Source organism: Myxine glutinosa, chromosome 1 (genome assembly GCF_964187855.1).
Source record: "Myxine glutinosa chromosome 1, kmMyxGlut1.1, whole genome shotgun sequence".
In the NCBI taxonomy this organism is placed as follows: Eukaryota; Metazoa; Chordata; class Myxini; order Myxiniformes; family Myxinidae; genus Myxine; species Myxine glutinosa.
Genome location: NC_136261.1, coordinates 105,044,742 through 105,070,136, shown reverse-complemented (window position 1 = coordinate 105,070,136; position 25,395 = coordinate 105,044,742). Strand labels below are relative to the sequence as shown.

The following is a 25,395-nucleotide window of genomic DNA, read 5'->3' as shown; positions in this document are numbered from 1 at the left end:
CTAAAAAACGGCGACAAGACAAGTGTCGTTGGTATTATAACGAGTGCCCTATATTTACATTCGACTCTTGAAGAAAGAGTAAAGCAACCAATATTCCGCAACGTTTACACCGCCACGAAGCATCAATGCGAAATTAGAGGAATCGAAACAGCGAAAGATCATATATTATATAAAATTTTCATTCAATGAAACAAAGATTTAAAGTAATATGAGAAGCAAAACAACTGCAAAAAATTAACGGGGTCATCTATCTATTACATATGCAAGGGAGGCTTAAATCCATATTACATTGAGTGAAGGAAGAGGAGGAAGTGTTGAGTTAAAGCAATCAGTTCGACTACACTCATGTATGCGATCGTGTCCCTCCTTTAACACGACAGGAAGGATTATAGGAAAGAGAAAGAGGTGAAAGTCGGGAGAGAATGGAATCTCAAGGGAGGCGTGGCGTGGCGTGTGGAGTGGGTGTGACCGTGACGACATTTCCGGTTTATGTGTTGACGTCATCGCCAGATTGCGTCTTAGCATATATGGCAATGTGGTGGCCAATCAAAAAGCGTACGTTTTAATAATAAGAATAAAGTTTTGGGAGTTATAGAGAAAGTTACCATGAGAAAGTTATTTGATTTAAAATTTTTTTTTTACAATTGTACTCTCTTCAGATTGATTTTTGTTTTGTTAAAATAGATTACTGAAGAGAACATACACACTTCCGGATAGGCGCGGCTGCCTTCCTTGGACGATAAAGTGCTATTTGGGAGTAAAAGTGATTTTTTATTTTTAAATACATCAAAGTCGAGTATGGCCGCGACTATCTTGGCCCGGCAGAGGGTAAGTCGATGGGGCAGAGTTGAGGTAGTTTATTCACGTTCGGAATGCGTTTTGAGTTTGATGGAGATCTGGTCTTGGGGAGGAATGCGGTATGTCGGTATGTCGGCCTTAGTCCGGTAGTGCTTCCTTTATGCAATGTAGTCGTGTTCTCAGTTGTAACCTACGATGTACAGGTAGATAGCTCGTGATCGCCGGCGCGGAAATTTGACATCCGTTGGCTTTTTCGCCGAGAACATTTTTTTTCGATGATAACAACCACCATATGCATATCGATTTCGATCAATGTGATACTAATTCGTACTTTGTAATTGTTTTGTCATGGACATCTCCAATGATTCACCACTCCATGTCGATTTATCGGTGTGACTGGTAGACCGCGGTTGAGATGGGGGGGTTGTGTGAAAAGGGATATCAGTGAGGTGCGGGGTGGGGTGTTGAGAGAGTTGGCCGAGGACAGAAGGAAGTGGAGGAGTATCGTCAAACAAGGACGACAAGAAGAAGAATAAGGAGAAGAAGAAGAGGTGAAGAAAAAGAAGTGTAACTCTCCAAAATAATGTATTTTACTTTCTTTTTTTTTTTTTTTTGTATACTGAATCGAGGCTCGTGAAAGAGCTAACATTTATTTCACAAACAAATCAACCAGACAGACAAAATATATAAAAAGAGGGAGCGGAAGACAAGATGGGGAAAGAAGGGGAAGCACACAAACACAACATTTGAGAGCAGGGAGCTTGGGGGGAGGAGGCGTGGGAAGGGAGAGGTATAAAACACAAGGGGACCAAAGACTTCCAGGACAGAAGTTGGTATTTCAATAAAAATAAAAAAGTGTAGGATTTTGGGTGAAATTAGTGGGGGTAGAAAAGATATGGGTTTTGGATGGGGGAGGAATAGAGATGGTGGTGAACAGCTGTTTTAAAGACCTGGAGGGTGGAGTGGGATTGAAGAGAGTGAGGGAGTTTGTTCCAGAGGCGGGAGAAAAGAGGAGTGAAGGTGAGCAGAAAGTCTTGATTTTGGCAGTTTAACCATAAGAGGGTTGCAGGCAGATCTTGTGCGACCTGTAGGAATATTTGGGGGACAGAGCCCAGAGAGAGCTGGGGGGGAAAGGCCAGAGAGGAGTCGGTAGAAGACGGAAAGACCACCAACCTGCCTGCGGTGAGTGAGTGAAAGGCCCTTGGAGTTAGCTTCATCGCGGGAGATTCCAATGATTCTGAACGCTTTGGTTTCAACAGCGTGAAGACGAGCTAGGTGTGAGGCAGGAGCACCAGCCCAGCGGGGAGAGCAGTATTCCATAGAGCTGCGGATGAAAGCCTTGTAAGTGGTGAGGAGCTCAGGTGTACCAAGGAAGTTGAGTGTACCAAGTACTTTAGTTGAGTCCTGGTTGCACCTCCCCTGAGAGCTTAGACCTTCATTGTGACGTGTGGCTACAGACCCTGTCACCTGCTTCACAAGATGTGCATTTGCATATGAGACCCATCTCCAAGTCTAGTTACAATTCTCTTATTTAACACGTGATCATCATGATGCTAAAACATGCTCGGAATTCCTTCCAAAGAGTATAAACCAGATGTTACAAAGTTACAATGATAATGCGCATGCTCGTGACACTCTCGCCTCTAGAGTTAAATTTATCGCAGGATGACGATAAATATTTTCAAAATCCTCTTGAGATGTATGGTTTACGAGTGAAAGTACGCGTCCCCAGTGACGGGGAAAAAGTTTTGAGTGAATCTATCAACTTAAATTATTTCATGGACTTTAAAACCACTGAGCTACTTATGGTGGTGCAACATGTGGTGGCGGACGTTCAGTTCATCTAAAAAGAGGGCAACATATAGCGACATATTTTAAATTGTGTTACTCCATGATGAAGACCGGTATTAAATCTACTTCAATCCTGATGTTCATGTTGATTTTAAACATTACTGGAAGGGACAATTGAGTGACTGACTATATTACATTGGGAAAAGTGAAATGAAAATGTGAAATAATCATTCGGCAGCTTTTCAAACACAGTGCGGGAAGCGACCGCCCTTAAACGGGAGACAAACAAACGCACGAACAGATACCACTTTTCACAATATACTGTATATAACAGATGACTTCCCTTCCAAGGAATTTCAACACAGAAAGAAACCATTCAGCCCATCAAGCCTGCACAATGGTTGTCAACCTATGATATTTTTGGTGTTTTTTTTATACAGAGTCAAGTTTCGGTGGGGGGGGGGGGGGGGGCTGGTCCGATGCAGCCAAAATAGAGAGAGAAGAAGGACAAAATAGAGGGAGAATTGGCCAACAATGGGTGTGGTGAGGAATGGGGTGAACAGGATGGATACAGAAGGAAACTTCTCCCACCTCACTCCCTCTCTATATCCGTGCTCTATCCCTTTTTTGAATGTCGAGAGTAAAGCAAGGAAGCACCACGCACCATTTTTAAAGTCTTTGATATAACTCCCGGGGGTCCCGGGGTTTGAAACGCCAACCTTCTCGACTCGGAGCGGACGCTCTTACGCTAACAAATTATGTCATCGAGTCCACCAAATATTCAATTTAAGTTTATTTTGGATCTCTTTGAAGTTTATTATTAAACATTATTTTATGGGCACAATGCTAAATGGAGGTTTTTCTTTAATCAAGTGATCGCCTTGCAATGCATCCTTGATTCAAACACTTTCAGTAAAGGCTACTGTTATGAACAACGCTGACATGGTTTGTTCAACTTTGTGATAAACCTCATGTCGCATCTTAACACACTTAAACTGCAATTGCATGTTGTCTTTATACGTTTAAAATGTCTCTCATTTGGTATCATGCTTTTTTCTGGTGGAATGTTGAGCTTTGCCGGCATGCAGAGCATTTCAAATGCAGTGTGGGAAATGGCCGCCGTTAACGGGACACGGACGAACAAATACATGGACAGACACCACGGTTCACCTTATATAAATAGACTAGTGGGGTCACCCGTGGGAATCCCACGGGCATGGACGTCTTCATTTAGATGTTGCACATTCAGTTTTACAAACTGGTAACTGCCAATTTATCAGATCCACAAATAATGTAATCTACACAATGTATTTACTTCTCATAACATGTGAATGCATGTGCGTGTACAATGTACATGGGAAATACAGTTTGAAATGTGTCATTACATCTCATGTAAAACGTGACTTCAAGCGCTCAAATCCTCTCCCCCCCACCCCCACCCCCCTCCCCTTCCCCAATCCCTCCCACATCACGTATACTGCACCGGGGAGTGGATTACCCACAGGGGAGTGGGTCAAACACACACACACACACACACACACGGGGGAGTGGGTCACAGACACATGGGGGAGTGGGTCACGGGGGTTATAATAGATAATGCACCATGAGCTGTGTATAGCTGGTACAATGGCCTGGAGGTATGCGCACTCACCTCTAAGCTGTCTAGCCTGGGTTTGAATCTCGGCCCAGCTATAAACCATCACCCTGGTATTTCACAGACTGGGCCATACATTTCGGATAAGATGGATATTAAACTGAGTCGTGACTCCATTAATTAGTGAACGTTAAAAGTCCCAATTCCCAATTCCTGCCACCTTCACTGGAATGTCAGCCCTGGCCAACTGATACGCGAAAGATGTCAGCCAAAAACTTTCCCTGGCTAATCCCACACAAAGGTTTGTAATCATTGGGGCTGATTATAGTAGTAGTGGTGGTGGTGGTGGTGGTAATAGTAGTAGTAGTAGTAGTAGTAGTAGTAGTAGTAGTAGTAGTAGTAGTAGTAGTAGTAGTAGTAGTAGTAGTAGTATCATAAGCTGAAAAGTTAATAAAACCTGGCTTTTGAGCTGTTTATGATAAGTTTAAGTGCAATGTAGAATATGCTTGCAGAGATGCCCACTTATTTTAAAAAGTATTAATTTATTTATTTTGCAGCACTTTATTTTATTCTTGGTTCCTCCATGGGTCTTTACATCTTTAAATATATAAACCTTGTGGAAGATTGAACAGAAACATTGCCACGTGAGTGTTGGTCACGTAGTTGATAAGCAAACATCATGAGTTATCCGTCTAAGACTGAGCAGGAAAACCAGACATGCATCATTACTGCCAATCCTGTGACCAGGTATGCCCAAACACTTAGTATGTTACTGCAGATCCAATGACTGGGCATACAAGTGATACAGCTAATTACTGTAGAACCACTGATAAGGTCTATAGTACATGCCTTCTTTGATGTGTGTGTGTGTGTGTGTGTGTGTGTGTGTGTGTGTGTGTGTGTGTGTGTGTGTGTGTGTGTGTGTGTGTGTGTGCGTGTGTGTGTGTGTGTGTGTGTGTGTGTGTGTGTGTGTGTGTGTGTGTGTGTGTGTGTGTGTGTGTGTGTGTGTGTGTGTGTGTGTGTGTGTGTGTGTGTGTGTGTGTGCGTCTGCGTTGTGTGTCTGTCTGTGTGTACAACAACACAACAAGCATTTTAAGGCCATTTTCCCTGCGAGAGCGGGGGTTAGCCTTGCGGTCCCCATGACAATCTTCTCCATTTTGCCCTATTTTCTGCATCTCTCCTTGTTAACCCCCTTGCCCGCATTTCTTCTTCCACCATCTTTAGCCAAGTCTTTCTCGGTCTTCCCCGTCCTCTACTTCCTTCTGCATTCATTTCCATCACTCTTCTCAACCAGTCACTTTCATCCTTCCTCAACACATGACCAAACCATCTCAACCTGTTCCTCTTCACAGCATCCATCACAGGCTCTATTCCCATCATCTTTCGCAATTCATCATTTGTCTTCCTCTCTCTCAACGATACTCCGCACATCCACCGAACCATTCGCATTTCCACCCTTTCCAGCCTTCGTTGCTGCTGTACATGAGTTTGTTTATCTAACATGAGTCTACATGAGTGTTCTTCGTTGTTGTGTCTGTCTGTGTGTAACACCTGTTATTTATTTATTTTGTCACATTACCTTTTGAACACATGCCAATCAAACCCAGTGAAAACCGATTTGTTATTTTCGCAGTTAGAGAGGGTTTGGGTGAGTGTTAATATGGAGGAGGGCCGGAGGGGTATCGGTAAAATTAGTGGAAGGTGTATTGGAAGTGAGGACAAAGTGTAAGCTGGAGGGAAATGTGTATGTGTCCTTAATTCTCATTTTACTTGCGTAGAATGAAGATCTCAGAAACCTTTCGCTAGCTGGCCATGTGGGATTTGACAGCCTGCCTGACCAATTGGTGAACAAGTCTATTTCACAAGGTTTCTGCTTCAACATCCTGTGCATAGGTGAGTGGCACAAATGGTATGAGCATAACTAAAAGAGATCACTTTACAGAAATATCTGTGCTCGTACTCTTTATTTCCCAACCGTCCTATTCCATTGGTAACATTTTACAAAATCGGAAGAGTGATTGATGCATGGGCTGACAGGATGGCTCGGAGATAGTTTTGTCTCATTTGGGTGTGGTTATCTGCACCGTCATTCTGCTTGGAATGTTTTGGCAGCTGTTTCTCTGAAAAGTGGATGGAAGGATGGAAAGTGTGGAGCATTTAGAAAAGTAGGTGGAGATTGGGTGAAAATCATAAGTCGTCTTATGATTCTCCTCCTCGCCGCCTTCCTCCTCGCAAGCTGGGAGCAGGATGGGCGGAAGTTTTTTTTCTTCCCCTGTGCCTATTACCTGACCCTGTGTACTAACTAGCAACATGTACCCAAAATTTGGGGGAGAATGCGTTAGCCCTGTTTTTGTCTATGATTTTCTGATGAACACACAAACATATATATATATATACACACACACACACACACACACACACACACACACACACACACACACACACACACACACACACACACACACACACACACACACACCCACACACACACACCCAAACAGAGAATTGCCTTTTTTAATAAAGTAGGATACAAGCATAGTTGGACATACAGGTATTTGATCAATCATTCCTCTGCTGTATCTACATCTGTTTAATTCAATGTATCCATAGACTTTATTTTTTATTATTTTACAAGGCCCCATTTACTTTCTTTAAACATCTTAAATACATAACATAACCAGAACAACACTCTGTGGAGCGCAATGCCTTCGCCAGGTTGAACAGTTTATATTTTGTAGCCCACTGATAGGCCAGATCTGCACCTGGACCTCCAAAATCAAATCGGCTTGTTCTTGTCACCTAACCATCTCATCCACCGAGTTTTGGCATAACTTGTCCACAACTTTTAGAGACATCATGCTTTATATCGTTTTTGGTGAAGAATCAGTTCAAAAATTCGAGTATCCAGATCCAGATCTTCATGGAAATCGGTCCTTATCACACACCCAATCTGTCCACCAAGTTTCGTCCAAATCCATGCGTAACTTTTTGAGCTATCCTGCTCACAGACAGACAGAGAAACAAACAAACATGGGTGAAGACACAACTTCCATCCACCTTCGGTGGCAAAGATAAATATCCCATCTAATCTATTAACTAGGCCTATAGGAATGTGCTTGGCAGTACAAAAACCCATTATTTGGAAACATAATGTTGGGCTCTCCATTAGAATATACAAGACAATTCCACAGTATTGAGTGCAGAATTAGTTTGATTAACTACATAATCCTTGGCTGCTTGAAGTGGGATTGTTGGGTTAAATAATTGTACATTGTACGTAAGGCTGCCTTGAGGCCTAGAAAATATCTTGGAGGTATGTGCACTCTTTGATCTGTCTTGCGGGGGTTTGAATCTTGTCCCCGGTATTAACTGCCCCCTTGGTGTTTTATCCATAAAATGTGTGGAGAAGATTGTCATGGGGCCCGCAAGGCTAACCCCCGCTCTAGCAGGGAAAATGGCCTTAAAATGCCTGTTGTTGTTGTTCTGTGCATGATCCATCTGAGGGACGTTGTGCTGGAGTATCAGTTCTCCAGCCTTGGTTGTTGGTAGACGTTAAATATCCCTCTTCACGAAAGAAAGCAAGTTATAGCCGGAACGCCAGCAAAATTGCAAATTCCTGCCACCTTCCGTTGAATATCATGCCTGGCCAGCCGGTTCATGAAAGACTTGGTCAAAAAGAAAACCTTTACTTGGCTAACCAGGATTAATCAGGGCCGTTAAAATAAGTAGAGATACAAGGCTGCCTTGAGAGCATGCACATTCTGACATAAATGTTAATCATTCAGTAAATGCAAATGACACCTTGAGTCTGATTATGAATTAAATACCTCCAGGTTATATTAAGTACTTAAACTGTCACATCTGGACCACACTTATCACTGGCAGGTGAAACAGGAATTGGGAAGTCGACGATGATGGACACACTGTTCAACACGAGCTTCGAGAACAATCCGGCATCTCACGACGAAATAGGCGTGCGTCTTAAGGCACAGACATACGAGCTGCAGGAAAGCAATGTTCGCCTCAAGCTCACTGTTGTTGATACTGTCGGCTTCGGTGATCAGATAAACAAAGATGACAGGTGAGATGCACGGGCATGAAAGGTCCATGGTTGAATGAAATGAAAGGTTCACTTTTGATCATTCAAATCCATACATTCCAGAAACTAGTCAAATTGGCAATAATTACTTTTTCATTCATAAAGTCTGAATCTTTTTATACTGTATATATATATATATATATATATATAGTTACGTTTGTAGGGGGTAGGCAGTGATTACTTTGGTTCAGGTAGAATTAGCATGCTCCCATTGTCGTGAAGAAGAAGAACCACCGGATGTAATAAGTCGGGATCCGGTAGGTCATGTGTTCGGATTAAGTGTTACGTGTGGCCAAAGAACCACCGGATGTAATAAGTAGGGATCCGGTAGGCCATGTGTTTGGATTAAGTGTTACATGTGGCCATACGAAGGGCGGCTCTTGTGCTAATTAGCTCAGGGATTATGGATGAAATTGTGTGACGATGAAAGGACGTGCTAACCCTGGTGTTGGGCTAGCGGCTAGGGTGCCGGCTTAGGATCCTAGGATCCTGGGTTCGAATCCCGGTCGATCGCTGAATTAACGCCAGGGGGGTTGACTCAGCCTGTCATCCTACCGAGGTCGGCTAATTGAGTACCAGTTCACTGGTAATTCCCTGTTTGTCGTTAAAGGCGGCAAAAAAGGGTTGGCGTCAGGAAGGGCATCCGGCCGTAAAACATTGCTTCAAAAAGGGGACCAAAAAACAACAACAACCACAGTTCCCGAAAAAGGCCAACCCCCGCTTTGCGGGGAAAAATGGCCTCTAAAGGTGGTTTTTTATATTTTTATGGATGAAATTATCCCTTGTACGTCGTTACCTCTGTATCTATTCCTTTGTCTCTTTTGGTACCACACCATAGACACATAGGGCTAGAATCCCACATTTAAACACTCATTAATAAAAACCTACCGGAAGTCATGCATTGAGCCCGACAGCTGACAACCCCGACTCGAGAGGCACACACAGGCAGGGCAGGCCGAGGCCACGCCCCGAGGAGCCGTGGTTGGTCATGGTTCTTGATTGAAGGAGGACTGGTAAGAAGGGACTCGCTGATTGGCAAAGCACGGCCGATGATGTGAGAGCATGGGTGATAAAAGGACGTGCTAGCGGACATTTTGCTCTCGCCTCTTCTCTTCTCTTCGCTGCTCTCTGCTCTTCGCTTCGCTCTGCTCTCTGCGCCTGGTCTGGATCGTGGCAGTCGGCATTTGTCTCTCTCGTTTTGGACAATAAAGCGAACAATTGTGCTTGGACCACGGGCTCAAGGAAGCGATCGGACCAGCCGTGTTCGGAGACACCACTGGTGGACGTGCAGAGGCAAAGGGGGCTGCAGCTTCCCACCGGGAACGACGGGGACAGGCCCAGCTGGAGGAGCGAGTTGCACCCGGCCCGTTCGATTCGCGCGGAAGGCCTGTTGCGTGCTGGTGGGCGCGGCCTCGTGAGCGAGGGCGTGCGGAGGCCTAGCAGCGCAGGAGCGAGCGGTTCCTGCCAACAACCTTGACGACCCCTGACGAGACCCCACCAGTGATCAGAGTTAAGTGCACCCACACACACAATTATTTTCCAGTTATTTTATCTTTCCCTGTGTCCGTGTTTCAAGTCTGTTGTGGGGACGTCCCAATTTAGGCATTTATTTGACCATGTTTTATTCTGTATTACCGGCATTTATTTTAATAAAGCCAGTATTTTTGGACATTTTACCTGGGAGTAACAGCTTGTTCGGCTATTCGTTCCTTGGAAAGATTTTAATCGCCAGGAATGCGACAATATATACACATTTGGACATATCGATTATATAACTATCGTATACAGCAATGACTTTGAAAAGTAATATTATAAAAGAGAGAAGCCCTGGACATATTCTAATTGCAATATTGGTGTTTGAATTGGATTGGCTGCATCGGACCAGATTAAAGTTACTGAATTCATATAATTGGGTATTTGTACTTTAAAGAAGAAGAATACCTGTGTGAATAAGTGAAATATTCATTATTCTGCTCTGCTCAGCTTCCGACCTATCGTGGAGTACATCGACACACAGTTTGAATCCTTTCTGCAAGAGGAGCTGAAAATCCGCCGTGTCCTTCACGAGTACCATGACACACGCCTGCATGCCTGCCTGTATTTCATCACACCTACCGGGCACTCGTTGAAGTCACTCGACCTCGTTACCATGAAGAAACTCGACAGCAAGGTTCCCTGTGCATCTTGTTTCCTTTCCTCTGAGCTCTGCCTCACATATTTCCTGAGAGATGAACTGCACTAGTTTTGTTTCCCTCTGCCAATACCATGTTCTTTGCTTTCAGGTGAACATCATCCCTGTAATTGCCAAGGCCGACACCATCTCGAAAAGTGAACTCCACAAATTCAAGATAAAGATAATGAGCGAACTCGTGAGCAACGGTGTCCAGATCTACCAGTTCCCGACCGATGATGAAACCGTCGCAGAAATCAATGCAACAATGAACGTGAGTTTATGATAAAAAGACAAAAGGGGTGGAGGAGCTCAGCAAAAATGCATGTGATACATAGTGATTGCAACAATTCCTCTTTCTGCTTCTACCATATACAGGGTGAGCTAGAAATATGGTCATTTTAAACATTCGTGTAAAGGTAATAAGTTGTATTTCAAAACAAATTCTTACAAAAAAGTGAAGTACATAACATGCCATTTATTTGTGGAAAAGAACATCTAAGAGATGCGCACCATTTCGTCTGACACATTCCTCCAATCTTGGATGCCAATTATTCATGACGTTCTGCAACATGGCCACGTCAATATCATTGATTTCACGTCTGATGTTTTCCTTAAGTTCATGAAGAGTTTGTCAACGGTTAACATACACTTTGTCCTTTAGATATGACCACAAGAAATAATCACATGCAGTTAAATTGGGTGACCTCGCTGGCCATGGAATATCGCCGTTTCTGGAAATGACATGCTTTGGAAAGTGCACCCTTACAGTAGTCATGGACACTCTGGCGTTTTGGGAGGTTGCACCATCTTGCTGAAACGACGTCATTGGGCTCACTGCTGCAAATCTGTTTAATTCTCTAGAGAGGAAGTTAGAAACCATATCGGTATATCGAGCTGCAATAACAGTGACGGCATTTCCGTTATCGTTCTCAAAGAAGTAAAGCCCTATGATGCCAAACGACGAAAGTGCACACCACACACTATGATAGCGAAAGCGCGTTCTTCACCCAACCAGTTCCACATGGTCACTCAAGTGTTCTGCCTGCAAAAATAAAACTAAATCAGTAAAAAATAAAAGTAATAAAAATGCATGTCATGTACTTCAATATCATGAATGAATTTATTTTGAAATACAATTTTTTATTTCCTTCAAACGAATTTCAAAAATGACCATATTTCTGGCTCACGCTGTGGAAGACTACTTTGAATTTTCAGACCTTGTAACACCCCAATCATTATGTGTGGCACCCAGGGCCACCTGCCTTTTGCAGTGGTGGGAAGCACAGATGAGACAAAGGTTGGAAACAAGATGGTGAAGGCACGACAGTACCCTTGGGGAACAGTACAGGGTGAGGCTCAGCTGAGACCTGTTTGTCCTTCGAGCACAACAATTTGATTCCTCTGCACCTTATCTCTTCCTTTAACATGATGCTCTTTTATTTTTACTCGTCCCCATATAACCCGTTCCGCCATGCTCTGCAGTGGAAAATGAAAACCACTGTGACTTTGTGAAACTGCGCGAGATGCTGATCCGTGTGAACATGGAGGACCTGCGTGAGCAGACACATGCTCGCCACTACGAGTTGTACCGCCGCTGCAAGCTGGAAGAAATGGGTTTCCAGGACACAGACCCTGACAGCAAACCCTTCAGGTGCCGCTCACATTGATTTAGTGCAATAAAAGTGTAGTATACAATAACGATTCCATTTTGTATATAATAGACTATCCTAAAAAATACGCCGACCCCTTTTTAATTTATTTATTCCTTTGCCGATATCTATAGCCTACAGGAAACGTACGAGGCAAAGAGAAATGAGCATCTTGGTGAATTACAACGTAAGGAGGAGGAAATGCGGCAGATGTTTGTACAGCGTGTCAAGGAAAAGGAGGCCGAGCTAAAGGAGGCTGAGAAAGAGGTAAACTCGGTTGCGCACCCACATTATCTCACTATAATTCACCAAATGTCCGTCCGTCCGTCTGTCTGTCCATTCGAAGGTACTGTAAAAACTGCTGAACCGATCACAACGATATTTTGGGTGGGCAATCCTGAGATCTCCAGGAGTAAAATAGGCTATTTAGTTTTTCCAATTTCAGCTTTAGTCTCCAGCATTTTCAGGTTTGGACTCCCGCATAACATTCGCATTCGCATAACGTTCATTGTGACGATGTTTTCATTGTGACGATGTTGTTTTCCGGGGTGCCGCACAAACGGCTGCACCGATCGGACTCGGTGACCTCGGACAAAGACCTTTTATAAGGACACGGGTTGAATCCCTGCTTGGGAGAATTCTAACCCATTTCAACTGAAGGAAACACGTATCGGGAGTACATACGACATAGCGATTGTGAACACGATTATCGATCACGATTCACGATCACGATCATCACGATCATAGTGTATCGATCACTGTGAGACATCTATCTATAATTCCAGCAATCTCTGTGTGTCTGTGTGTCTGTGTGTCTGTGTGTCTGTGTGTCTGTGTGTCTGTGTGTCTGTGTGTCTGTGACCGCTGTTTCTCGACAACCACGGGTCCGATATACTTGAAACTTGCCAGGTATATTGCTGGGGACCCGAGGATGTGCCTTTTCAAGGTTTCATATTAATCGGACAATTACTTACCGAGCTATGTCCAAAAAACGCTTCAACCAATCAGAGAGCAGCGAGCTATCACGTGTGCCGAACGTGGCGATCAGACTCTGCCTCGGACGGCACATTTGACAGCGTATTCATTTATTTCACGTTGGAAAACTATGTTGCCGTTAAACTATGTTTTAAAACGAATTCAAACTGCGATTAAATTAAAACGATTCATCCTAACTGCGATTTGCGAACTTCCGGACAGTGACGACTTATCTTCCGGCAGCCAATCACAGAACGCTCTGTTGCGTAGGCGTGGCCGATGTGAGACGAGCGGAGCTGAGCGCGTTACGAGCTGACCGCCATTACGGTACGTAATTCGATTTCTTATGCGCATTATTTCTCCCAATTCAGTCAGAGCGAAGGGCGGAAGCGAAGAGCGTTGTTTTTTTTGTTTACGGGCGTACGGGCGGGGTAGAGCGTACGGGTAGCGTTTTTTTTTTTTTTTGGCCACGGAACGGGCACCCACATACGGGCAATGCCCTAGTTTGGTGAATTATAGTAAGATACTGTTTAGATTTTGATGATTTGCGTGCGATATGATTTAACGGATGTTTATATGAATCGTTTAAAATAAAAAGCCTTCAATTTCTGATATTTTACCTTTTCATTTGGGCCTCCCATTTGAAGCCCCCCCCCCCCCCCCCGTAGGGCGGGTACTGTTGCTAGTGCTGATAATCTGCCTTTTAATTATACACTGCTGTAATTTGGGAAGTGCCTGTTTGTGGGTTTGTTTGACTTTGATGCACTCCTGAGCTCATGGTGAAATGAGTTGAAAACTGCTGGTTGTATCTGGGGTGTGCAGGGGAAGCTTTTAGGTGGTAAAAAAAAATTAAGTCCCGTGCATTTAGGGTGGGCGGAGGACCCCAATGCTATTTAAATATATGGCATATTGCCACTCCCGGTGGGATCAGGTATTACAAGTTGTGCTAATATACACCAATTCTGGGGGAATTATGCTGTATGTAAGGACAGGTTCTTAGGAATTTTTTGACGTCAAATTATGTGTTGTAGTTTTTAGCTCACCTGGAACGAAGTTCAGGGGAGCTTTTGCGATGGCGCGTCGTCAGTCCATCCATAAACAGTTGCAACTTCTTCTCCGAAACTGCTGAAGGGATTGTGACCAAAGTTGGCACAAATGATACTTGTTGTGATTAAAGTTTGTTCACGGCATTAGAAAAAAAAATTGGAGTCCAAGGGGGGTTTACCGTGGGTCAAAGAGGATCCGGGTTTGACCCCCCAAAATAGGAATGTGCTTTTTCCTTTGAAACTACACACACTATTTCGATGAAACTTGACCACAACCTTCATCACCCGTGATGTACCGAAGTTTATTGACGGCATTAAAAAAAAATCTGCCCGTTTGGGCAGATTTTTTAATCAGAATTAAAAATCATTGTGTAGTAAAGTTATTAAAGTAAATATAAAGTAAGTACAGCACAATAATACATACATATGGACATAAAACAAGTACAAAGGCACCTAAATAAATCAAAATGTACAGTGCATTCAGAAAGTATTCAGACCCCTTCACTTTTTTCACATTTTGTTATGTTGCAGCCTTATGCTGAAATCGTTTAAATTCATTTTTTACCTCATCAATCTACACTCAATACCCCATAATGACAAATAGAAAACAGGATTTTAGAAAGTTTTGCAAATTTATTAAAAAGAAAAAACTGAAATATCAGACGGAACCCAAACAGTTCAATCTTGGTTTCATCAGACCACAGAATCTTGTTTCTCACAGTCTGAGAGTCCTTTAGGTGCTTTTTTGCAAATTCCAAGCGGGCTTTCATGTGTCTTTCACTGAGGAGAGGCTTCCGTCTGGCCACTCTGCCATAAAGCCCAGATCGGTGGAATGTTGCAGTGATGGTTGTCCTTCTGGAAGTTTCTCCCATCTCCACGCAGGATCTCTGGAGCTCAGCCAGAGTTACCATCGGGTTCTTGGTCACCTCTATTACCAAGGCCCTTCTCCCCCGATTGCTCAGTTTGGCCGGGCGGCCAGCTCTAGGAAGAGTCCTGGTTGTTCCAAACTTCTTCCATTTAAGAATTATGGAGGCCACTGTGCTCTTGGGAACCTTCAATGCAGCAGAGATTTTTTTGTAGGCTTCCCCAGATCTGTGCCTCGACACAATCCTGTCTCTGAGCTCTGCAGGCAGTTCCTTCGACGTCATGGCTTGGTTTTTGCTCTGATATGCATTGTCAGCTGTGAGACCTTATATAGACAGGTGTGTGCCTTTCCAAATAATGTCCAATCAATTGAATTTACCACAGGTGGATTCCAATCAAGGTGTAGAAACATCTCAAAGATGATCAAGAGAAATGGGAGGCACCTGAGCTAAATTTCAAGTGTCATAGCCAAGGGTCTGAATACTTATGTCAGTGATATTTCAGTTTTTTATTTTTAATAAATTTGCAAAACTTTCTAAAATCCTGTTTTCTCTTTGTCGTTATGGGATATCGAATGTAGATTGATGAGGGAAAAAATGAATTTAAACGATTTCAGCATAAGGCTGCAACATAACAAAATGTGAAAAAAGTGAAGGGGTCTGAATACTTTCTGAATGCACTGTATATTAATCAGGCAGTCGTGCGGATGGCAATGACGTTCTTTGTAACGGACGTTCTCAAACCGAGTTGATAGGAGAGTGGAGACTTGCTCGTAAGCCTGTGCACTGTATGTAGTTAAGGGGCCAATTTGCTTATCTTGCTAGACCGGCAAGTTTGCAGCTGTGTAATTCCTAATACCACAAGCTTATGAATATATTAACGGATAGGTACACGACGATTAGATCTGTTTTCACATCATCACTTCGAAACAGTTATGATGATTCTCCTTGGGTGGTCCAAACAGATGGAAATGGCACGGTGGCATATCTTGACTATGGGATGGGTTTGGGAGTCATGAGGTGGTGAACACTTTTCAATCCAACTGCCTTCTGAACAAATGGGAGTACCTTACATTAATTATCAAGCACATTGATGTGGAAATTACCCACAATTAACTGTTCAGCATCAGCAATGTGTACAGTCACACTTGGTTGCACATGAACATGTCCATTACCAATTCATGTATTTTTTTTTTAACCTTCTGCACCACTAAAACACGTGTGCATGCATTGGAGGCCTATCATCAAAGTATAGCTAATCTGTACATTTCAATTACTCCCATCCCCAAAAAAATTGTGTGATTACTCCCAACACCACAAGCTTCGACATCTTTTAATAGATTTCACAACCATATGAGGATCTCGTTTTTTCATCCAAAACCATGGTGTTTTCTTCCTCCATTAGCCCTCCTCCAAGCCCACATCGTTCCAAATTTCCAGTTTTTCCTTCACGAGTTTGCTTCGGTGTCCATCTTGTCTACCCTGTGCATCCTCTCATACACCTTGTTCTTCCCTACATCCTTTTTGTCGAAGTCTCCCTCTATTTTGTCCCCTGCTGTTGGTGTTTTTAGACGGGTCAATATACAACCAGAACAGCCGTACCCCAAAAAAATTGCAAATTTTAGTTTTATTGCATTTCCTTATATTTTAAGACTTACTTAGGAACATATCAAAAGTTGGACAGAAATGGACCATGGGAAAGTAAAAATTTTTGACATGATAAAAATGTCACAAAACCATGCACGATTCACTACGTCGAAAACGTCTTTGGTTTTTTATTTTTGTTTCTTTTTGTTTATATAAATTAATTTGTTCCACTGAGACCAGCTGCAAAGGCAACATTTTATAACACTTGTTTCGTGTCTTTAACAATGTTTACATCTGCTACCTGACACATGTCTTTAACAATATGACCTCCCAGCATGTAGGCTAATGACCTAATTCCTCACTGGTAGTTGTGCAGCTTGACTGAGTAACAACTCCACATGAATGAGTTAATTACACCTAATTAGGACTCAATTGGACAACGTTGTATGGTAAACATTGGAGATACAATACAATACAACCAAGGAGATACAGTACAATACAACCAAGGCCAAGGCAGTAGCAAAAAGACAGGTAGGCCTATGCATACAATTGCCCCATATATTCTACATGTATTTTGTACTCCTACAACTGTAGTGTATGATGGTATTTATTTTCCAGGTTCTAGAGTTGTGGGGATGCATATTTATTTAATAGGAATGGGACCAGTTGATTGGGGGAAGGGTGGGGGGGGGTTCTATCAGTATGTTTTTCTTCTGGACTATACATATCTTTTCCTGGTGCACCTTGTGACTAAGCAACAGAGCCCTTGTATATAATTCATTTCAGATGCAGAAAGCAATGGAATGACCACTATGCAGATTATTCCATAGTATGTTTCCTCCTAATATATATCTTACATAAATATCTCAGTTTCAGGGGCGGAGAATGCTCTGATGGCATTCAATGTATATGGCCAATGTAAATTGACTGCATGCTTCTAAAAGATCTCATTTTTGTATTTTCAGAGATAGAAAATGAACTCTTTATATGGTAAAGAGACCTGCCCTTTATGCCAAAGGGGATTGGACTGTGAGGAAACAGTATCAGTTCGTGAGAAAGGAGCAGAAGGCATCAACCGTGCAAGTGCCGAAAGGGGTGTTGACATCAGAATTCTAGCTGGTACCAGTGTTCACAAATCATGCCGAGTGAATCACATAAACAAAAAGGACATTGCTTTAACCAAGAAGGATCATGCGGAATCAGGTCCATCAGTCAAGAGGAGTGCTCGCATTTCCCTGGGACCATATGACAGTAAAACACATTGCCTTTTCTGCGGCACTGAAGTTAAGGAAGAGGGCCCAAAGCGAGGCCATGCAGAAACAGCCAGTTTTGGCTACGTGAAGACTGACGCATTTGTTAAAACTATATCAGTTCATTGCAAAACAAGGAGCGATGAATGGGCCCTTGCTGTTCAAGGCCGCATTGAATATTTTGAGGGTGATCTCCATGCAGCTGACTGTGTGTACCACAAGTCCTGCAACATTAATTTCCGCACAATGCGAGACATTCCACAACGGTTCAAGCCGACTGAGTCAAACAAGAGACGAAAAATGGGAAGGCCTAAGGACAGTGACCAGAATGAGGCTTTCGATAAGGTGTGCTCTTTTCTTGAAGACAATGATGAGGAACAGTTAACAATTACAGACCTCGTGGCTAGAATGGAACAATACCTGGGCGATAGTGAATCCAATGCATATGGGAACCAATACATGAAGGAACAGCTTAAAAAACGATATGGTGAATCTATATTCATGGCAGAGGGTAGAGGCTTAAAAGACATTGTGACATTCAGAGAAAAAATGTCCCAGATCCTCCGTGACCACTACAATGCACCACGAGAAGATGATGAAGAAGCACAAAAACGTGCAATTCTTCAGACTGCTGCAAAACTAATAAAAAGTGACATAAAAACAACAGTTGCACCACATGGGGATACATACCCAACTACTGCAGACCTAAGCCTTACTGCTGCATTGGGGTATGTCCCAACTAGCCTGCGATTCTTGCTGCAGCATCTTTTGGTCGGGAAAGATACATCTAGGGAGGTTGCTGGTATTGGACAAGCAGTCATCCAAGCAGTGCGTCCAAGGGCTGTAATTGCACCATTGCAGCTTGGTCTTGCAGTGCAAATGCATCACTTGTATAGGTCTCGTTTCTTGATAGATAGTCTATCAACCTTTGGCTTTTCCTCATCTTACTCCGAAGTGCAACGGTTTGAAGTAAATGCAGCCTCTTCTCTTGCTCCGGATGTGTTTGGAGGTGACACCGACATTCTTGATACATCCTTGTTATTTGCTGGAGACAATGTGGACCACAACATCATAATGTTGGATGGAAAGGGTACCTTTCATGGGATGGGCATGATAGCAGCTATTACACCAGGGCGTCAATCTAGCCACATCATATCTAGAAAGAAAATGTCTGACAGGAAGCTCGTCGAACTGACGAAGATCAATATAATAGATTACCGCTATGCAGAGCACGTCAACCGCAACCTCAAATTTCAGCCCCTCCCTTTGTTATCAATTTGTGATCGCCCAATTGACATATTATGGGAGATGTCATTTTGCTTCGAAAAGAGTGCACCATATTGGCAAGGCATGATGCACTTTCTGCATGAGGAGTGTGATCACCCAGGGAAAGCCTCAATACAGTTTCTCCCAATGATTGATATGAACCCAGGTGACAAAACCTGCATCTTGTCAACTCTTGATTACCTGAGCAAACTTGCATCAAAACACAACATGCCAGCAATCATCACATTTGACCAACCGCTGTTTTGGAAGGCCTCTGAGATAGTGAATGCTCTTCCTGCTGATAACCCAATCCATAATGCAGTGCTACTGCTTGGGAGCTTCCACACATTAATGAATTTGTTGGGTGCCATTGGAAGTTTGATGGATGGAAGTGGACTGAAAGAGATCCTGGAAACAGTGTATGGTCAAAATGCTGTTGTGCACATGCTGAGTGGGAAGGCGGTGCAACGTGCTTTTCGTGGCCATTTGCTTGTGGATCAGTGTCTTACACGTCAGGTTGTTGGCAAGATTGTGGAAGTTGACCCTGGGTTTCAAGAACAAGTGGCAGAACTGGAGCGACTGTACATTTCCCTGGAGACTGTCGAAAGTGACACTATAGAGTCTGTGTTGCAATCAGAGTGCATTCATTTCATTGACAATAGATTGAATCAGGAAAGGAATAAACTTGCAAAGGACTCGAAAACCAGTGCACTTTGGATCAACTACCAGCGTATGTTGGGAATTGCAAGGGCACTTGTGGCAGCTGATCGGACGGGGTCCTGGGAGATGCATCTCCAAGCCATATCAGCTTGCTTGCGTTAGAGGATGACAACCCTGAGGTTCATCAGAAGTTCCAATCTGGTTATCATGTAATCCGGCGCAGTGACCAATACTGGGCTGGCCTAGGCTCTGATCTTGTGATAGAACAGACATTAATGCGCTCACTGAAAAGCCAAGGGGGGCTGACTCGAGGAAGTGGGATGTCAGAGCACCAGAGAGCAGTTTGGACTCTGTCTTCAACCATATCGTCCTCCTACTACCTTGCTATGCAAGAACTGACCTCGAGTAGCTACTCAACAAGTGAACAACATAAGGAGTTGACAACATCCAGGGTGAGTCGAGATGAAGCTGATCGTGGCAAAGTTGCCGAAAAACTGGACAGCTTCACACCATTTTCTGATGACAAGTCATTGCGCAATATCATCACAGGGGTTACTGCAAATGAGGATGTCAATGTTCATGACCTATTCAAAGTAGGTAGTGACATTGTCAAGAAGATGGATGATCACCCAGCTTACTCCTATTCACACAAAAGGAGTTCTAAAGCCAAGACACTTGCATTCAGCAGGGCAGTCAAAGTTGCTGAGGACCGCACAATAGATCCAGCGTTACTATTCCAGAGGTTCTTAGTGGTGTCACAGACGGGAGATCTCCAGATAGGTGAAGTGATGAAATATGAACTCTGCCCATACCCAATGTCTCTTTTTGAGGCAAAAAACATCCTGCGCCAGCCAGATAAACCACAGTTGGCGGAGGCAATAAGGAATTATGCTACAACCAAATCTGACAATGCTGTCAACCAGACAGTTCCAGGAACAGATCACTATGTTCTTGACGGGGGATCACTTATTCACCGCTTAAAGTGGACAGAGGGATTCACCTACAGTTCCATTGCAGATGAATATGCCTCATTTACAGTACGACACTATGGCAAAGCTGCTGTTGTGTTTGATGGTTATGAGGCTGGGCCAAGCACAAAGGACTGTTCTCATCAACGTCGGAATAGAAACACGAATGCCACCAAGGTTAACATTACGGAGTCAACAAAATTTGTTGGGAAAAAGGAGGACTTTCTGTCGAATGAGTCAAACAAGCAGGCAATGATACTGTTGATTATAGAGGTGTTGCACAAGGAAGGCTGTGAGGTGATCCAAGCAGAGGGAGATGCTGATGTTGAGATTGCAAAAGCGGCCGTCGCAAATGCGGCTTCCAGATCTACAACCCTCATTGGAGAAGATACAGATCTCCTTCTCCTCCTGCTCTTCTATATGGTGGAGACAAACTGCATTGAACTCTATTTCCGTTCTGACAAGGCAAAATCAAATGTCTACAATATCAAAGTCCTTCAGCAGATACTTGGAAATGCAGCCTGCAGAGATATATTGTTCCTTCATGCATTAACTGGCTGTGACGCAACGTCTCGTGTCTTTGGGATTGGAAAGAAGTCAGGGTTTCAAAGAATCATCAAGAAAGAAAAGGAACTGATAGACAGCTCAAAGGTGTTCTGTAAACCACAGCAGAGTCAGGATGTTATTGAAACTGCAGGCTGCAGAGCAATGGTGGCATTGTTTAAAGCAAATCAGAACGACTCATTGGCATCGATCAGATACAACATTCTCTGCAAAAAGGTTGCAAGGGCTAAGGCATTTGTCACTCCTGAAAGACTGCCACCCTCATCCGCTGCCTGCAAGTTTCATTCTCTGCGGACCTATTACCAGGTAATGGAATGGATGGGCCTTTGTTGTGGAATGGAGCCAACGGAGTGGGGATGGAAGGTAGAAGGAGGAAAACTTGTTCCAGTGATGACAGACAAAAGCCCTGCTCCAGACATACTACTTCAGATGATTCACTGCAACTGTTCAGGGGGGTGCAAAACACTAAGGTGTTCATGTAGGAAGCATGGATTAGAGTGCACCAGTGCATGTGGACATTGCCAGGACAGCAACTGTGACAATATGAGTGTTGAACCAGACATAGAGGAGGAGGAGGAGGACGATGAAACTGGAATCTAAGACTAGAAGGCATATGGTACTTCCACATGTGTCAAAATTGTCCAATTTTTTATATGTTGCTTTCCATGTCATAGACTGGCAGAAACAATCAAAGAACATATATTTGTGCAAATATTTACTTTAAATTGCGAATGGTCTCAGGATTAGCACTGCATAAACTACCAGCAACGATCATAATACAAATATTGGTGCAAAATTAACTTTAAATTGTTAGTGGTCTGATGATTATCAGTCAATTTTTTTACGTTTTATCTGCCGGCAGCCATCTTGTTTTCTGACGTCACTGAGGGACTTTCCCATGCGTCAAAATTGTCCAACTTTTAATATGTTGTCTTCCACTTCATAAACTACTAGAAATAAGCATAAAACAAAAATTTGCAATTTTTTTGGGGTCAGGCAGTATATTGACCCGTCTATTTCCTGCAGCCACCTCTCTTCTGTTCCTTTTGTTTTGTTGCATACTGATCCATTTTATGTTCTGGCTCATCCATGATCCGTAACCTTGTATACCAACATAATGTCATCTTGGAAGTACCCAGAATGCTTTTTGTAGTTTTGTCACTTCACAACAGTTGCCAGTCGTTACTTTACAATCATCTTTAACGACAAGTGCATTGTTAACTTGAAACTGCCCTGTGCGACTGAAGGTGAGATGTTGATCCCACTATAACGCTCCTCTCTGTCAGCTGCACGAGAAGTTTGAGAAACTGAAAAGGCACCACCAGGAGGACAAACGTAAACTGGAAGAGACTCGGGCTAATCTGGATGACGAGATGTCCATCTTCAATAAGCGCAAAGCAGCTGCTCAGATGCTGCAGCAGGGTGGACAGGCCTCTGCACAGCCCACCCTCAAAAAGGACAAGGACAAGAAAAAGTAAGTTTATGGAGATTTGTGGTCATAAAGAAAAGTTTATATGGTAAGGTTAAGTGCAACGTTTTTGTTGAACGCCATTTATGTCTCCGGCGACTTTGTCGACAATTTGTTTTCGGGTTTTCCATCCGTGATAGGTTTTCGTTACCATGATAACTTAAGAACGGCTCAAGGGAACAAAGTCAAACGTGATACAGGTCTGTATAGTCAGGCAAAGATTAACTGATTAGATTATGGGGTCAAGAGGTCAAAGATCAGAGGTCCCATTTTATAAAACTTCTGTTACCGAGCGAAGTTGTGAACCAGCGATCGGATTTTGACCAAACTTGGTATACGTATATATTATGATGCAAATATGAACAGATTACATTTCAGCATAAAAGGTGAGGATTGAGGTGATTTTGGTGAGGTCAGAGGTCATGTCAGGTAAAAATGTGACACTTGGCACCAGCTGAATGGATTTAAATCAAACTTGGTACAAATATGTATAATGATGTAATAATGTGGGCAGAGGCATATCGGTCGACGTTGTGACGTGGAAGAGTGTTATTCCAGTTCAAACATCATTTTGGCCATATCTCTTAATGGTAAAGATTAACTTCTGCAAAATTTGATGCTTTGTCACTGGTTAAAAAACATGTACGTGTGCTCATGACACACCCCTAATGATCTCCATCAGTTAAGTCTTTAAGGCTAAGGTGCAAGGCCTGCTCCTCTCCACCGCAGACAGGTTGGTCAACGAGCAGAGTTCAATTGCTTCATTTCTGATTTTACCCTACCTGCGCCTTAGCTATTTGTCTCATGAGCCTGAACAGGCCACACTCACTCTGCTAGCAATCCAAGTCTTATCCTCCCCAAATTTCGGTGAACTGTTCACCTCCATACTTTTATCCTCCTCTTATCTCGACTGTGGAGTCACCTCCCCGAGTCTGTCCAATCATGTTCTTCTCGCTATTCCCAATCGTTTATATTCCTACTCTCCTCTCGTGTCTGCCTTCACTTTTCCACATTTACCCTATTTGAGCTTTTCTTGTCCACTTACATTTTCCTGGGTTTACTGAGCCCACTTATATGTCTCTTCCCCATTTATCTGCCCCTTGTATGCCAACTACCTTTGTTCTAGCTTCAATTAGTCACATGATTGTTATTGTTTTATGGCCTTATCACATCAAATGCCATTCCATCCCCTCAGTCATCCTTGATCGGTATTATCTGCTGGTATATTGTTGGTGACGCTGAACTTGCAAAATGTATGACCCAGGAGTATTCTTTCTTAACCTTTTTACTGTCTTTCTCCAGTTTCCTGTGAGCTGATGGGCCGGTCGTTCATCAACTAGAAAGAAAACTTGACAAGTATTAATAAACGTCCATCAGTTAACATTTGTCCAACATTGGTTGATTTTGAAATGCAAATTTTTTTTTCCAAAAACAAACTAGCTTTTCCAGGCAAACCTGCAGGATCCAGGACAGCTGACCAGTTCAAGGAAGAAGAAGATGTTTTGTTGCCTCATTTTCTGTGGTTAAGAGAAATATACAGGGACGATGATGGTATCCTTTCATTCAAAGACTTGCATTTGTCCTGGAAGGAGGGTCAATTCTTTCCAAAAAGTATTTTGTACAGACTTAAGTCTACGAATGCAAAAACATTCCTTGCTCGCTTCATTGTCATTACTTTGCCAGAAAAGTTGTTCCATCTAAGGTTTCAGGAGCAAAACCACATTTGCCCCTCCCACCTCCCCTTTAGACAGTAAGTAATATCATATAAATCAACATAATTTATATAACTACATAGCTAGTACTACTACTACTACATTATTCCAAAGTATTGTGCATTATGTAATCCAAGGCATCATTGTTTATTTGCTTGCTTTTTGCTGTACCATTTTTGTAGTGTAGTGTTAACCAATGGTGTAAGGTACACATGTACAATTATTAAAAACATTCACTTTGTTCAAAATTTAAATGTGCCTTTATTTGAGCTTTGCTGGTGGAGCGAATACTAGATTCGACATGGGGCAAAAAGTTGTTGGTCATAATGTTCAAACATTAACATCCGTTGCTGCACTTGTTTTGTGGGTTCTTCTGCATCTACATCATCATCATCTGCATAAATCTTACTCTTAAAACAACATTTGCACGCACAACACAAGAATGACACCCCTGGTACTTGATTCTGCCTGGAGAGATTTGAACACGTTGGAAATATGTACCAGTGTTAGCTTCGATCTTAACAATAATTATATCCTGTATATTTTTGCAGATTTTTCAAAATGTAGAAGGATTTGTATTGATTCAAAATTGGCGAGTAAAGGAGGGGTGGGTATCTACCTCTCCACCCTCTATATCTGGCAGGAGGGTTTTTCTAAAATTCGTTATTAAAGCTCAAACAAGTAAGAGCATCCGAATCGGATCAGCTTTTTATCCATAGTTTTTCTTTTGTATTTTTTTTTTTTGGAACTTTTTTTAAAGTGCATTTGAATAGCGGCATGTGAGACAATGACAAACATGCACATACCCTTCCCTCAAGATCCTGTAAGTGCGTCACTTTTTAAAAATGTGTTAAACTGTCCTTCAAAAGCTTTCAACCACTTTTCCATGAAGTAACGACAGCTCTGAATTTTGCTGTAAATAATGCATTTTC

At 42.8% G+C, this 25,395-nt stretch overlaps 1 protein-coding gene across 2 annotated transcripts; it reads left to right on the top strand.

Annotated features, from left to right (window-relative positions):
- Positions 1–484: 484 nt before the first annotated feature.
- LOC137427203 (septin-11) lies at positions 485–24,818 on the top strand. 2 transcript variants are annotated; one of them, XM_078775592.1, is made up of 10 exons: positions 485–555; positions 5,962–6,076; positions 8,069–8,264; positions 10,266–10,452; positions 10,565–10,726; positions 11,708–11,804; positions 11,938–12,106; positions 12,239–12,371; positions 22,570–22,757; positions 24,054–24,818. In XM_078775592.1, the coding sequence occupies exons 3-10, from the start codon at positions 8,095–8,097 to the stop codon at positions 24,061–24,063; spliced, it is 1,116 nt and encodes a 371-aa protein (XP_078631718.1). In that variant the 5' UTR covers positions 485–555; positions 5,962–6,076; positions 8,069–8,094; the 3' UTR covers positions 24,064–24,818. The 2 variants fall into 2 exon arrangements, with proteins under 2 accessions (XP_078631718.1, XP_067972572.1); XM_068116471.2 differs by having other exon boundaries at positions 553–828.
- The last annotated feature ends 577 nt before the right edge of the window (positions 24,819–25,395 follow it).